At 33.8% G+C, this 15,900-nt stretch overlaps 2 protein-coding genes across 2 annotated transcripts; both read right to left on the bottom strand.

The window, feature by feature from the left end:
* Positions 1-2,617: 2,617 nt before the first annotated feature.
* On the bottom strand, positions 2,618-7,415 carry LOC110699151 (biotin carboxyl carrier protein of acetyl-CoA carboxylase 1, chloroplastic-like). The gene is made up of 5 exons (XM_021876638.1): positions 6,843-7,415; positions 3,558-3,611; positions 3,323-3,468; positions 2,924-3,239; positions 2,618-2,775 (listed from the first exon to the last, which is right to left on the bottom strand). Exons 1-5 carry the CDS (start codon positions 7,011-7,013, stop codon positions 2,692-2,694), a joined length of 771 nt encoding a protein of 256 aa, XP_021732330.1. The 5' UTR covers positions 7,014-7,415; the 3' UTR covers positions 2,618-2,691.
* Positions 7,416-13,917: 6,502 nt separating this feature from the next.
* Positions 13,918-14,995, bottom strand: LOC110699152. Its single transcript, XM_021876639.1, has 2 exons — positions 14,134-14,995; positions 13,918-14,036 (listed from the first exon to the last, which is right to left on the bottom strand). The coding sequence occupies exons 1-2, from the start codon at positions 14,993-14,995 to the stop codon at positions 13,918-13,920; spliced, it is 981 nt and encodes a 326-aa protein (XP_021732331.1).
* Positions 14,996-15,900: the final 905 nt, after the last annotated feature.

Raw genomic sequence — 15,900 nt, 5'->3', positions numbered from 1 at the left:
ATAGAAGTGTCCATCTATTATGAACATAGTTTTCACTCATCTTTTGATCATCATGAAGGATCTATAGACTACATACAATACTGAAGACGGAAAAGTGCTGCACTTTATGCTGATTGATCATCAAAAAAATTTTCTCTTCTAAGGCGAAGTCATTTCAGCTAGCAGAAGGTGTGGCCGTTAGGCTACCAACTCAATCAAGTTTTACCTCACATCAAGAATCAAATTGGCCAAAGGGTCCCCTACTATTTGAAAGCGAAATGAAATCAGGATCTGCCAAACTACAATTGACCGATCCATATCTGGAAATTATAAAACAACTTAGCTATTCAGTCAGCTACAATTTCCCAAAACAGCTTAGAGAAAGATTGTTATGAGGTGAAAGAGGAAAGTGACATTGTTGCAATAATGTGAAAACAACAGTAACTCAGTGCGACTGTGTGGCCTAAAAGGCCCAGAGGGAGCACTTGTTAAATCTCTAACAGTGAATGCTGATGGGGCAGGAAACAGAGAAAGGTCAACCCTAGGCTGGGATGTGGCATGCCCACCTCACAAGATTCTACAACAGAAAGGCTAAATCATAGACAAAAAAGTTCGATCCTAATAAGAAACAGTAGCAATAAGCCTAGCAAATGCAGGAAAAAATCTTTTTAGGAAGCATGGAAGAAAGAAAATAGGTGACAAAAAAATTGATCAGTCAAAAATCTGAAACTGCAATGGGAACAGATAAGAAAAATGGACATTAATAAAAACCATGCAATAGCAATTTATCATAATCCATAAACTTATACTCCATTAAAGTTACATAATTAGAGCAATGCCAACGCTGGTAAATAAAATTCTTCATGAGGTAAAATTATGAGGAAAAATTCACTCTACATCTTCCATCAATGGGGTGGGTTGGTCTTCCTCATGGGGAAAGAGAGTTTTCCTCACTCGGTGAGAAAAAATTGGTTTCATTATCAAGAAAACAGAACAAATTAGATCCTGCCATGTGTCCCTATCAGCTCTATTTGTAACGTTACTATTTTTAACCGTTGTTTTTAGCCAAAACTTTTTTAAATAAAAAGAAGATATATATCAATGATCATACAATTTTGAGATCTATAAATGGAGACCATTTTATTATATTTTTACACAATTTATAAAATTACTTTTCTCTATCAAAACAAATTAAATCAATTTTCATTCCCCAACGCTTTGTTTGGATAGAAGGAAAGAGAAGGAAAAAGAAGAGAAAGGGAGGAGGACAATTTCTCTTGTTTGGGTGAAGGATTGGGGAAAGGAAGGAAAAGGAGAAGGAGGGATCCGTTTTCCCTCTCTCTTTAATAAAAATAATCCCTTCAAGATTGGAGAGATTTGAAGGGAAATTGGAGTTCACCTTTACCCTCCCTTTCTCCTCCTCCCCTTCCTCTTCTTCTTTCCCTCCCTTTTCTTCTTTCTTTGCTATCCAAACAAAGTGTAAATATTATTATTACCATATTTTAGATTAATTAAATGAGAGAAAAAGCGAAAGTGGGAGAGCATAATTTTTTTCCTCACCAAATTTTCTCGTGGGAAAAGTGATGTGGAAGAGTGAGAAAGTAAGTAAAGAGAGATTGGTGAGGAAAATTTTACTCATGGATGAGAGTGTTCTTAGACCTCTGAACACAGCTAAATGAGTATGAAAGAATGTTGATTCCATTTCAGCAAGTCAGTTTTGACTGCTTTCCTCCATACTCACTCATTATAACAAATCCCATCTTTTTATTTAACAGTGATTAGGTATAACCGCATAATGTATCTGAATAGTGATATCTATACAGAGCACTGTGTATAAACCCTAAGAAAAATCCAAGATTACCCATATTAAGTAGCAATTCCATTGAATATGGTCTTGCATTGGACCTTGTTTGGGGGTGGATGTGGGATCTTCACCTTTTGCACTACATCAGGATTATGACACAGAACATTCAACGCAAGTATAATCAGCATTGAGCGCATAAATAAGAGCATTATGCATGAGCCTAACCAAGGTCCAAATTATGGTAAAACGTGTTTTCCAAACCTATTTCTTTTTTTTTTGAAGAAGTATTTCCACAACTCTAAAATGCTCAATAAAAGAGACTTGGGTTTAGCTATGGTGAACTTTGAAGCAATATTGTCAAAACTCAACTAACCAAAAGCTAGGCCACCTAATGCTTTTGACAAAGTGCAGAAAGTGTTGATGTGAAGCCAACTGTGCAAAAATTTACTTAACCTACACAAGTTTAGCCTGACATGAAAGTAACGTATCAATACCATATTGGCGGTCAGTGGAATGGACATGCTGTTTTTATTCCTTCCATTTTTAATAAATAATATGTCAACAAATTGAGAATATGTTTGTAATGCTCTTTGTTGGTCGATTAGCAGCATAAAGCCATAAAAGATTGTGATATTAATGGCACTTCTCTCATTGGTATTAAAAGATCCACCTCCAACAGATAAGACCATTCATTTTATTAAGTATATTTTACATGGATTTCAGAAATCACAACTGAAAGGTAGACAAATATGTGAGCATGGAGGATCAGGAAAAAAACCCCTCAAGTTTCAAACTGACATACAATAACTAATTCTCATGATGTTAGCTAAATAACATGAAAAAAATATATTACGGAGTAGGATAGAATGGTAGCTATCAAAATTATCATAATCTAAGCAGACTATAGATCAGAGACTTACTTCAATTTCGTTCATTAACTTCATGGCTTCAATAATACATACAACCTGTCCTTTCTGCACTTTGTCTCCAACCTATTATAGTAATATTGGGAAAAAAAATTAACTCAAATTTAGTTACAATCTACAATGAGTCAATGATGGTTGAAATAATGAACTTGAACATGCAAGATAAATAAACAAATTTCAAGGCCATTACGGAAAAGCAAGTAAAAATACTAACCTTTACAAATGGTGGGGAATTAGGTGCAGGACTTCGATAAAATGTCCCAGACATAGGGCTCTTTAGGGGAGGAACTGATGACTTGGCTGGCTTGGCAGCTGGTGGAGCAGGTGCTGGGGACGTTGTGGGTGCAGGGGTGGCTACTGCCAAAGAAGCAGGTGGGCTAGCTTGTGGTGGTGCAGTAGGTGTAGAAGGTGCCTGCATCATATACATAGGAGGGGGTGATGGTTGTGAAATGGCTTCCGTTTTACGAATCAATAGTTCACAGTCATGTTGCTTCATCTGCAACTCCACAATGTCTCTTGAGTCTACAAGCCTGCAAAATAATAAAAAAGATTTGTCACATATTTAAGCTTGATTAAATTACATACAAAGAGAAAGAGTAACTAAGTCCAGTACTTGATAAGACCAGCAACTTGGGTGATAAATTCAGATATAGATTCCTCTGTAGGCACTGGTGTTGAAATAGACTCACTTGATGGCTTGCCATTCTTTGTCTCCTTTGCAGAAGCTTCAGATTTACTTGAAGCTTCACCTCTGCTAGCCTTTGGAGACAACAAAGTGGGAAATGAATATCAATGGAGAATTTCTTGGAATAAGGATATCCTTGAAAACAAAGTTACAAGAAGCTTACATTGTTCAATTGGGCCTTAGCTGCAACAGAATGTGTGATAACAGATTGGGAACTCTGCAATAAAACAAGAAAGAAGAAATTCTTAATGATGCAGAATTGCAGATGCCCCAACAACACCTACCATTCTCTAATTTCCCTCTCTTCTACAATTTCTTTAATACTTCACTGTTTGCTTTTAATTGCAGTTTGCTTTTGATTGCAGTTTTACCCTATTCATACGCCCTACTTTGACCATAACTTTTACTTTTTAAATCAATGTATTTTTGTACAAGATTGTTTGATTCGTCCCCATGTATACTTCCAAAAAATAAACTTCTTATAATTTTACTAATACATGGTTAAAGATATTAATGGTCAAAATAGTGTGTTGGCTAGTGTGAAAATTAAAATGTTGCAGTTAATGAGTTAGTATAACTTAGTATAACTTTGATTCAGGAGTGCTTCACATTTTTACCATTTAAAAGTACAATTATTTTACACATCACACATAATGAGTCACAACAAAACATCCAAAATGCAATAATATGCCCGACCAAAAAAAAAAAAAATGCAATAATATGATGTGTTGTGCTCTGGGAGTGTCTGGGACTATGGGTGGGAGGATACTTTTCTTACAGAGCTATACTAGCTATATTCAACAAAACTTTGCATAGCTTTGGTTAATTCTATAGGGTCTTAAATGCTAATCTTATATCAATTCAATCTTTTAAAAAATTCAACTGTTATGTCAAAGACTGAAAATGTTGGCTATGAAACAATTTAATCAAATAAAACAAAAAATCAGTTTCATAACTTGAAACAACTTTTTGTGTTACACTCAATTGAGGAAAAGAAACATTGTTTAGGATCAAAGCAAGAAATAAAGAGACAAAAGGAGAATAAAGGGAAACATAAAAAAGCAAAAGGATACTTTCTTATATGAGAACTAGTAATAGATTATATATGGCCTTCATATGCCATAATTTCTAGCTTTTTTTTTGCAAATGAATGTTCTTGCATGCTTTTTTGTGGGGGTAAATATTAAATTTTGACCTAACTATATTGCAACGTTATAGTTCCTTGCAAACAAATGCAATAGGAAATATTTTTTTCTCATATTCGTGCCGGACAAAAGATTTAACTCACACAATGAATCCTTTACTCCTATAACTACTACTCCTTCCACCCCTAAAAGCATGCACCATATTCCATTTTGGGTGTCCTTAAATGAATTCTCCATTCCATTCATGATCGTGTGGTCTCATTGCATTACTCTCTCGTCAACATGTAGTCCCACACTCCCACTAGTTTACATTTTCATCAACTCCACTCATCAACATATACTTTTAGGGATCCCTAAGGGATAGAGGAAATAATCAAGATCCCACATAACTCTATAGTTTATCCTCAAGAAGATAGTTTAGTTGGAGGGAACATAGCCTACGAGGCACAAACACGCACTAAAGGGGTTAAAACTTGGCCATTTTTGCACTCCTCGGCCAATTGATTGAGACACATTAACTTTTCAACAAATAATCTTTCTCTTTCTCTATGAATGTATCAAGCACATTTTCCAATACTTGTATTTATAACAGCACTATGCACTACTATTTCTTAAAAGCTTAAACTGCTCAAAAGTTCTTTTATCTATCAGCTACACAGAAGTACCTTCAACTTAGCAAGACCACCAAACCATCACAACCTATATTTCTCTGGTGTTGCCTATTGCACTATAAGTGCTGAGAGAAACTAGCTCAATGAGACAAATCAAGAATTTAACCCAAATCCAAAGTCTAAACCTTTCATCATCATCCAATTCTCAGTTAAGTATATGTTAATTGTGAATACTTCATTTAAGCCCTATAACAAGCAAACATCCATGGAAATATTTTCTCTCAAGTTAATGGCCAAACACATGAAACCTGGCAAGAGTTTCCACAAAAAATTGCCGGACAAAAGTTTAACTCAAAAACCGAATCATTCACTCTTACAGCCTAGCAATTGCTCCATCCCTAAAAGCATGCACCATTTTCCTTTTTTGGATGTACCTATATAAATGCTCCATTCCAATCAAGATCCCACATTACTCTATAATTTATCCTCTAGAGGGTAGTTTAGGTGGATATAACATGGGCCTAACTCATGAGGCACAAACACGCAGTAAAACGAAACCCCTCAACCATGATAGCACTCCTCAACGAGATGATTGAATACATTAACCTTTCAACACATAATCTTCCTCTTTCTCCACGGAAGGAAGTATCGAGCTCATTTCCACTAGTCGTATTCATGACAACAGTAAGCATTAAAATTTCTTAAAACCTAATATTGCTCAAAAGATCTTTAATCTATAAACTTGCTCTCTTGCTCAACTATACCCAGTCATAATAATGGTGAACGCACTTACAGTGTATAGCAGCAGCAAAGATCACTACACAAAAATGCTCTTATCTATATTAGACCACCATCCCATCACAACTGAAAACCTATGGTCATGAAATGATGTCTATTGCACTATTCATGTAATGAGAAATTAGCTCAAAAGAGACGAATCATATGTTAAGATCATTTCAAACAACCCCACAAACTGAAATTACCCGATATCATCCATGCAAAGTCTAAACCCTTTCATCATCATCATCCAATTCTTAGTTGTTCAAGTGTTAATAATACTCAAGCTCCAAAACAAACAAACATCCATGGAGCTTCATTATCTAATTTTTCGAAAATTGGATGTTTTCGATGCTTGATTGAAGCAGGAAAGTTCAAAACAACAAAAAGTACAACTGTACAAGCATAATAAACTAATAAAGTACCATCATGAATTACCATACAGCTTACAGTACATCTCTTAACTCAAACAAATCATTTTTTTACCAATTCGTTTGAGCTAATTTGTCCACTAAAAAGGCATGACTTCACTAATCCTAATTCCAAACCCTTTCCAAATCACAAAAAAAAAAAAAAAAAAAAAAAAAAAAAAAAAAAATATCATGAAAATAACTCCAATAGTAGTAGCATTAAACATTCAAAACATTAATCCATTTATAAACACAAATCCAATTAATCTCCAAGATTTAACAAATTCAGAGTTCATAGAAATTAACGAAAATGTATTAAATAAAACCATAAAAAGCATTAATTAAAACACTGCTGAAAAACATAATACTCAATACGAAACATTTCATAACACACAAATTAAATCCAAAATACATCATTAATCGATCTAGCACATACAAATCAAATCAATCAAACAGATCCAGTAAAATAAACAGAAATTAAAAAAATAAAATGAAAAATGAAAACCTTGGAAAAAAGACGAAGCTCGGGTTTAGAGGAGAGAGAAAAAGCAGCATTGGAAGGAGAGAGAAGTTGACGACGGCGGGCGAGGAGAGAGAGTGAAGAAGGGGTGGTGGTGTTAATGGCGGATTTATCGGCGACAACAGCGACGGCTGCTGTAGGAATGCACGACGACATTGTAATAGTGTTAGTGTTGGTATTGGTGAGTTAGTTGGACTACTTTGTGTTGCAGTGATGAAACCCGATAAATTTGTGGGAAAGGTGGGAAGAAGTAGAGATTGGAATTTTGGTTTGGGGAGCAGGAAGAAACTCTGAGTTTAAGATTATTTATTTATTTTTTTTTTTTTTTTTTTTGAGTCTCAACTGAATTTTGTGGGGTCTCATTTATTATATTTTCACATTTTTTTAAAGTTTGAAGGAAAGGATTTGATATGGAGGCCCATGGGCTTAAGTTTGTTTTGATCCATTGTTTGTTTCAATAGCCTGTTAAGTTGAGGGGCTACAAGCTTTCCATGAAAAAAAATACTCTAACTTGAAATTTTTTTACTCCCTCTATCTCATAATACATGACACAGTCAACATTGTACCCATGTCAATGCACTAGTTTGACTTTATTTTTATATAATTAAATATTAATAAAAATTATTTTAAAAATATTATGAAACTTTATATTAATACATATCTAACAACCTCTCATAGGTTTAGCCAGCACAGGTCCACAAGTCAACGCTTGAGAGTAGAAGAGAGAGGTAAGGGAATTCCCCTACTTCCAAGCATTTTTTAGTTATTGGGGCTCGAACTTGTGACCTCATAGTCACAAAGTGAGTTCCCCACCAACTCCGATACCTAACTTGAAATGATATGATTGATTTGATTAATTTGAAAGTTACAAAATACGACGTACTCTGTATTATTTAAAGGCCCTCTATCTAGAAAAAGACCGATAGAATCGAGAAGCACCTCATCTTAGAGATAGACTAATATATTGAGATGAACGAGTATTATTTTAGTTTCATAATTATATTGTTGCATGATAAGGTTCAAAATATGTTTTCTAGTGGAGAAAACTCTAAAACATTTAGGCCTTATTTAGTTCACCTTATTTTTACTTATTTTAGAAAAAATAAGTTCAGATCAGATCAGATCAGAAAAATAAGTTCAGATCAGAACATCGTTTTATGTGCGGTTTTTTATCGCTAAAAATTCTTAATTTCGTAATGAAAAGAATTGTGAAAATTACATATTAATAAACTACGCATTATTACGAATCTAACAAGACCCCACTTGATACATTTTTTCCTTATAGATTATCGTACACTTAAGGTCAAAGTTTGGTCAAATCAGACAATCAGATCAGATCAGACCAGACCAGATCAGATCAAATTAGTAAAAATAAGGTGAACCAAACAAGGCCTTAGTGTCTCCCTACTCACTCCTTAAAGATATTACATCGTATATATTTATTCTCGTTAGGGCATAGTCTCCACTATGGAATTGATTCACCCCCTAATTTTACATTGATATATATGTGGAGACTGGAGACTATGCCCTAACGAGAATAAACATATACAATATACCTTTTATTTGGAGCAAACCCTAGTTAATCTTTATGATTGACGAGATTCGTCAATCTAATGACATTGCTATAATATTGAAGAACGGTACTCGGATGGATGAATAGTACTCCACCGACACCACCATTGAAGCTTTCTTCATTGAAGTTGTCTTCTTCTTCGTTCCTCGATCTTCACCGACCTTCCATCAACACCACCATTTCCATCATCTTCCTTGTGTTCACCTTCTACCGACACCATCTTCATCATCTCCACCTTATACCAGCAACACATCGATTTTCCAATCCGACGGCGAAATTCAACGAAAACCCTAGAAGGGTAAAATTAAGGGGCATACTCAACCCCAAAGGGTAGGGGTGACCACGTATATCCTCCATTATTAAAGTATGTTTGATCTTGATTTTTGAAAATGGAGTTGAGAATAGTGGGAATGGCGGATATCGGGGAAGCAATAATTAGAAGGGGGAAGGTTTAAAGGAGGAGGAAGAAGAAGGAGCAAGCTTTAATGTAGGATGAAGGAAGCTTTAATGGAGGATGGAAGGATGAAGGAAGGAGAAAAGAGGAAGGAAGAAGTAAGACCCTGTTCTTTTTGAGCTTTTGGGTGAGCAGATAAAGCGGATGCCAGCAAAGTAGAGCAGAGCATATTGAGTCAGCAGAGTAGAGCAGAACAGGGCTTAGCAGAGCAGATTTCAGCAAAGCAAAACAAAATAGAGCAGCTCAAAAGAACAGGGCCTAAACAATTGTTATTTAGTTTACAAATCATCCGAAACAACACCCTAAATAATTCATAAAATTTCGATTTTACCCTCTTTATTAAGATATTTTGTCAATCATAAAGATTAACTTGTATTTTCTTTTTTATTTGTCAAAAACAAATATAACTCTATTTGCTTAATATTATTTCAACATTTAATTGACGTTTATTGTTATATATAACTATACATGATGTGTGCATTGAGATTGTGACAAGTTTGTGAATCACATTCTATGCTTTACGGAGTATTGATCTTTCAAACCAAAGAAGTACTCATTATCAATATTGAGTATAACCAATATTAAACTATGTACCGAGCTAATAATTATAACACTTAAAAAATGGTGGGAATATATTGATGATCAATGAACACTCTACAATCAAGGGAGATTTTATAAACAAATATGACCAATAATCACATTAGGTTAGAAAAATACCTTTCACCAAGTTTTGTTTGTGTTGCTTCATAAGATCTATGATACCTCTCTTTCCTAGCTTGTGTCTTCCTTCTCTAGCTTCCATCCGTTAGATTCGTACAACCTTATGCCACCCTTTAATTTGGCCGTCATGCATGAATGCATTACAAGAATAGTGATTTTTTTTAAATATTAGGACAATTGTTATCGTAATTGTAGCTCTGTATAAATTGATCGATAGAATAGAAGAGGCCAAGTGACAACTTATGTATATGATAATTTGTATTAAAATCCTCTTTACCAAGTAAATTGTCAAGCCAAGCTAAGGTTTGAAACAATGTACTCCTACTTTACGTATTTTGCACGTGTGCCAATGACTTTCCACTTCCTGCAAGTTTTGCCTTCACTCACTTCGATCAACAGTAAAACCCTTGATCACCAAGCTTAGTTAAAATAAAAAAAGTTTGATTTGGCCCATTAACGTATGTATGTAATGCATGTCGTCCAAATTTTACTCTCCTCCTTTTTAGATGCCAACTTTTTCATGAGTTGCTTCTACAAGAATCTCTACTGCTTTATTCTCAAGAAATATTCAAAGAACCATACTTTATAAAGTTTTATAGTTTCTATTTTTCAACCCTATTTCCAAATAATTTATTATCTATTTGTATATTTCAATTCGTAGATTTGCCAACGATCATTTCCATTATGTGTTACACTTAATGATGATAATGTTTTACAAAAAAAATAATTAATTAAGTACATTATTGATTAAATTTGATGGAGCTAGATATATTCAGGGGAGAATTGCAACATGATTATTTCAAATCAATAATAGTCTATAGGGTAATTATCAATCCATCAATTTAATTATCCATATAAATTTTGCTAGCACCTAGTACTATAGTAGTATCATCTATAATATATGTAGGGTTTTATTTGAAGTTATAGTCCGTTTAATATTGATGATGAATAAATAAAAAAAGTGTCCTCTCATTATCATGGACAAGCTAATATAACAACTCATATATTAAAAATGATTTGAAATGAAGTTTATATTCTCAACAACATCCATCAATATATTTTTTTCTCTGAATAACAATTACAAAGGTTGGTTTGCATTGGAGGAATAAAAGTCGGTCAATAGTAAACTTTACATAGATTAATGAATTGGGAAATTTAAAATTGGACAATTTATATTAAAAGTGGCTTGTTATCTTTAATTTACCAAGTATTTTTTCAATAATGCCATAGACGAATAGTTACATTAGACACAAAGTACTAACAGATCATCAGATGTTCCTTAGGACAAGATATCATTCACCGAGATTTGAATCCCCACTTAATGATCTTTTTCTTGCATATTTTCTTGTATTAAGTTCTACATTATTCCCTTTGTAAGCATTGTAACATCACAAATTTTCAAAACACATATCTCTCAGTATTTTTTTTAATGAATTCTAAAGTATTTAGAAACATTAGCCATTTTGTCACCAATTCAATAATTGTTGTTTTGGATATTACACACACAAATTTAAGAGCCGTTTCTGTCGCCTTAAAGGACTATAGAAGAAGATCTTGAAGGAGACCAAATACCGACGTTAATCTTCCTTTTTGTCTTCAATTGAGTTGCAAAATTTGACCCTTTAATTCGTTTGGAAATAAAAGAATGGAGTAGACAATATAGAATAGAAGACGAAATTCTCTTTTTTGTGTCTCTATATTATTACAAGTACACATCAGATCATCATTAAAGTAATAAAAGGGAATTTTCATATTTTATGTCACTTTATTTAATTTGATTTAACATTTCACTATATTTGATGGAACAGTATGTTAAACACATGGTATGTGACATATAGTGTAGTTTGTATTTCAATTCAATCTTTGTGAATTGTGATAATTGGTCCTTTTTGCTTCTTTACGTACAAAATGTGCACACTTGATTGTTTTTCATTTATTGGTAAAATCCAGTATTTGGAGTTGGAGTGATCTGAAAGATTAGTTTATTTTCCAGCTGTTTTACAAAGAAGAATGTAAAATTGCTTGTGATGGTGACGAGTTTATCTAAGTTTTGTGATTTGTGAAGGATAATCTCATATAAAAGCCGTGGAATATAATTATTATGGGGTGAAACTCATGAACATCATGATTTGAGATTGAAACATTAGTACATTATTTGTTATTTGTGGCTCTCTCAGTAACAAATTATGTAAAAATAAGTAATTGGTTTTAAGCTAAAGTTTCTAAAAATTAAGATTCTATTGATAATTTTAATAAAGAAAATATCATTAGATGGTCTTAATTTCAAGACTGGATTTTCATTAAATAGTGTAGATATCATTTTCAAGTTTTTCAACGAGATAAGGAATGAAAGGTTAGCAACTTTTTGGTGCAGCAGGCTACATCGTATGACAAGGGTTTCCTGAGTTATTTTGTTAGGTATTACATGAGTTATTCAGTCAGAGGTTACTCGAGTTACTCGGTCAGGGGTTACTTGAGGGGTTTGGACAAGGATTACTCGAGGGGTTAACTCGGTCAAGGGTCACTTGAGGGGTTACTCGGTCAGGGGTTACTCGAGTTACTCGGTCAAGGGTTACTTGAAGGGTTACTTGAGTTACTCGGTCAAGGGTTACTTGAGTTACTCGGTTATGAGTTACTCGAGGGGTTTGTTCATGGATTACTCGAGGGGTTACTCGGTTAGGAGTAACTTAAGTAACCCCTGACCGAGTAACTTGAGTAACCCCGGCAAATCGAGTAACCCCTGACTGAGCAACTTGAGTAACCCCGGCAAATCGAGTAACCCCTGACCGAGCAACTTGAGTAACCCCGACAAATCGAGTAACCCCTGATCGAGTAACTCGAGTAACCTCTATTCGAGAAATTCGAGTAACCTCGGCAACTCGAGTAACCCCCAACCGAGTAACTCGAGTAACCCTGCCGCACGATACAGCAGGCCGCATACAAAAAATTGAGTTTGAAACTTTCAGGAAAAAAAATAAAATAAAATAAAAAGTTTGAAACTCAAGTTTTAGAATTTAGTCAATCAAAAAACATCAATCAAGCTATGGAATATCTCCTAAAATAACCCCATTTCCAACACCATTGATTGCATTATTGTAATTGAGATCAAAGAGTTATACAATTTTTTTTATATTTTTATATTTTTATTTTGTTGTAGTTGTTGTTTAGAGTCACAAGGATGGTTCCTTAAAAAAAAAAATTTGTCACAAGAATAGAGTGATTAAAATCAATCTCAGGATCTCCAGGAACCAAGAAGAAAGCTCTAACCACCTGAGCTCTTACAAACTCTCAAGCTTTACAGTTATTAACTAAAGTAATACTACTACAAAATGGAAACTCAAAAACAAAATACTACAGAGTACTCATGAAATTTAAGGATCACTCTTGATTTTTGATTTCATCGAATAGTATGTAAATAATAGGTGTGCCTTTCTCAACCGAATTTCATTTGATAAAGTATGTTATCCCTGAATTTAGCATATCTAATCATTTTGAAATTATGATCATGAATTTAACTTAGTATATGAACTTGTAGTTGTGAAATGAATTATGGTATTTCTAATTGTCTCTTAACTAATTAATCTAATAATACTAACCTTATATTGTTTCCAAAAAAAATAAAAAAAATAAAAAAAATTACTAACTTATATAGTATTCCTTAGTCCTAAGTCATATTTATATGGACCTGTTTTATCGAAATAAGTGAAGACATTGATAAGAACATATAACATGATTTAAGATTTTCAAATTAATTGGAAATAAGTACTCCCTCCGTCTTAATGATAATTCCTTATGGGCAATTTTCACGGAAATTAATAAACATAAATAAGAAGTAGTAAAAGTACATTAGAAAGGTAAATTTATGTTGAGTATGCAAAAAAGTAGAGAGAGAAAGTAATAAAAATACATGGAAGAACAAAATTTACATGAGAAAGTTGAATTTGCACAAATATTGTTGCAAATTGGAGGGAATTTTGGTATAACATTAATATTAATGGTACTTGAAAAATGCAAATGGGACTATGATTTTGGGACTTAAAATTGGCCATAAAAGACTATCAATAAGGGACGGAGAGAGTAAATAACTTTGCCTAATTAATTCAACCTCACTACCATGACTAATAAAGAATCTAAAAAATGAAAACATTAAGTCAAATTAAGCATTAATTATACTAATTTATCAATGCTTATATGCAACCAGTGGTTGCATATAACATTATCCTTTTACGAAGTATATGTACTTTTCAAAAAAAAAAAATATATGTTAAGAAAAAGGGAAAGAATTAGGACCCCCCTCCTCACGAGGGGCGATCCTAAAGCATCTGGGGTGAGAATGGGGTACAAAGTTGAGGAGGTACAAAAAGAAATATCCAATTTGTCGGTGACAAGATGTCCAATATTTGCAATCCAATCTGCTGCTCTATTTGCTTCTCTGTAGACATGCCGAATTTTCCAATGGGGGATTATGTGAAGTAGGATCTTGATATCTGCTATAATGTGATCAATCTGCCACAGGGTCGACTAAATACCGTTCACTGCGTTGACAACTAGGAGGTTGTCCCCTTCAATTTGAAGATTTTGTATTCCTTGTTGGAGGGCGAGGATGATTCCCTTGTGGAGACCAAAAGCTTCAGCTACAATGGCATTGGTGGTTCCAAGGTTGAAAGCTTTGTGTTGTAATGGGTGTGCCGTCACTGTCTCTAATGATGACTCCTGCTGCTGCTGAATTGTTTTTGACCGAACCGTCAAAGTTGAGTTTGAAGGAGGTGAGAGGAGGAGCCTCCATGAAACTAATTGTGGGTTGTGGAATGGGTTTGGGATCTTTGCATTGGAGACCCCCAAGCTTAAAGAGGTATCTATGAAAATGCAATAATTCCACTCTTTGAACGCAAATTGCGCTCGGTGGAAGGTTCTAGGGATGTCAAAAGTCTCATTCTTGAAAATAATAGAGTTTCGTTCTTTCCAGATACTCCATAAAAGGATGATAAACTTTCGGAGGGAGGTGTTTTTCCGAAGCGTAGATAATGTTGTTATTAAGTCTATGGGTGGAAGTGCACCAGGCAACCAGCTTTGGGTTAAAACGTGGTTCCAAATTTCTTTGGCCCTATCACCAGTAAGAAATAAGTGATCATGAGATTCCGGATAAGTGCAACAAAAGGAGCAATGATTGAAAGGAATAATCTTTTTTTTATAAAGGGTGTCTCTAACTCCAACACTATTATGCATTATTTGCCATAAGAAAATTTGGAGTTTAGGCGGGATGTCTAGTTTCCATATCCAACGATGTGGCCATTTTACAGCATTTGGCTCTAAATTATGTGCTATCCATGTAGCCGACTTTACTGAAAAATTCCCCAAACGCGTAGTGCCCCATACTGGTGTGTTAGCCATTTGAGAGCTAGGTAAGGGGATGCCTATAATTAGTTGTACAATATAGTTTGATAATAAAGAATAAAGTTTATATTTATTCCGATGTCGATCGGGGAGAATAAAGTATATGTTATACTTGTATATTGCATAATAAAAGTTTTTTATCATACTCGTATAGAGTATAATACAAAGATCGCATAAAATTACGAGTAATACTTGGGAAAACGAGAGTGTAGGTTATCACTTATATACGTCAATGTACAAGAAACTAATAAAGCACAACATCAGCCAACCTAATCAATCACACAAAAATATGCACGACAAACATGAAAAAGCACTATTCTTGACAATTAAGTGAAACAATGAGGAAGTTGGTGGTCAAAAAATACACAAAATTCCGTCGTTTTAGTATAAACCCCATAATTTATCTGCCGGCACCGACTAAAGAAACCCTTCGTCATCACCTTAGCCGAAGCCCTCATTTTTGGGTTACATCGAGTGGTCCAAATTACTCTAATTAACTATTAAACGACCCTACTTCACTACACCTCTTTTTATTAATTATTTAATTAATTAGCTAATTAATTAATAATTTTTACTTTAATTCAAAAATATTTTACAAGAAAAAAAATTATAAAGATAAAGAAAAAAATAATGAAAAGGAGAATGAATTGAATCCATTTGGTGAATATGGGTTTAAAAAAAGTTAGCTAAAAATCAAAGCTAAATTATTGAGCTACCTTAATTATTGGATTAAAGTTTCTTGTTGGTAGGATTACTTATCGTATTACTGATAATAGTCTACTGCTTAATTAATTTTACACCTGTTAAAATTTTATTATAGAATAATTCACCTGATTAATAAGTTTGTAATATTAAAGTTAGTAATCAAACTACATGAAAATGGGTTGAATTAATTAATTAAT

Source organism: Chenopodium quinoa, unplaced genomic scaffold (assembly GCF_001683475.1).
Source record: "Chenopodium quinoa cultivar QQ74 unplaced genomic scaffold, ASM168347v1, whole genome shotgun sequence".
NCBI classification, from domain to species: Eukaryota; Viridiplantae; Streptophyta; class Magnoliopsida; order Caryophyllales; family Amaranthaceae; genus Chenopodium; species Chenopodium quinoa.
This window is presented reverse-complemented; position numbering and strand designations above follow the sequence as displayed.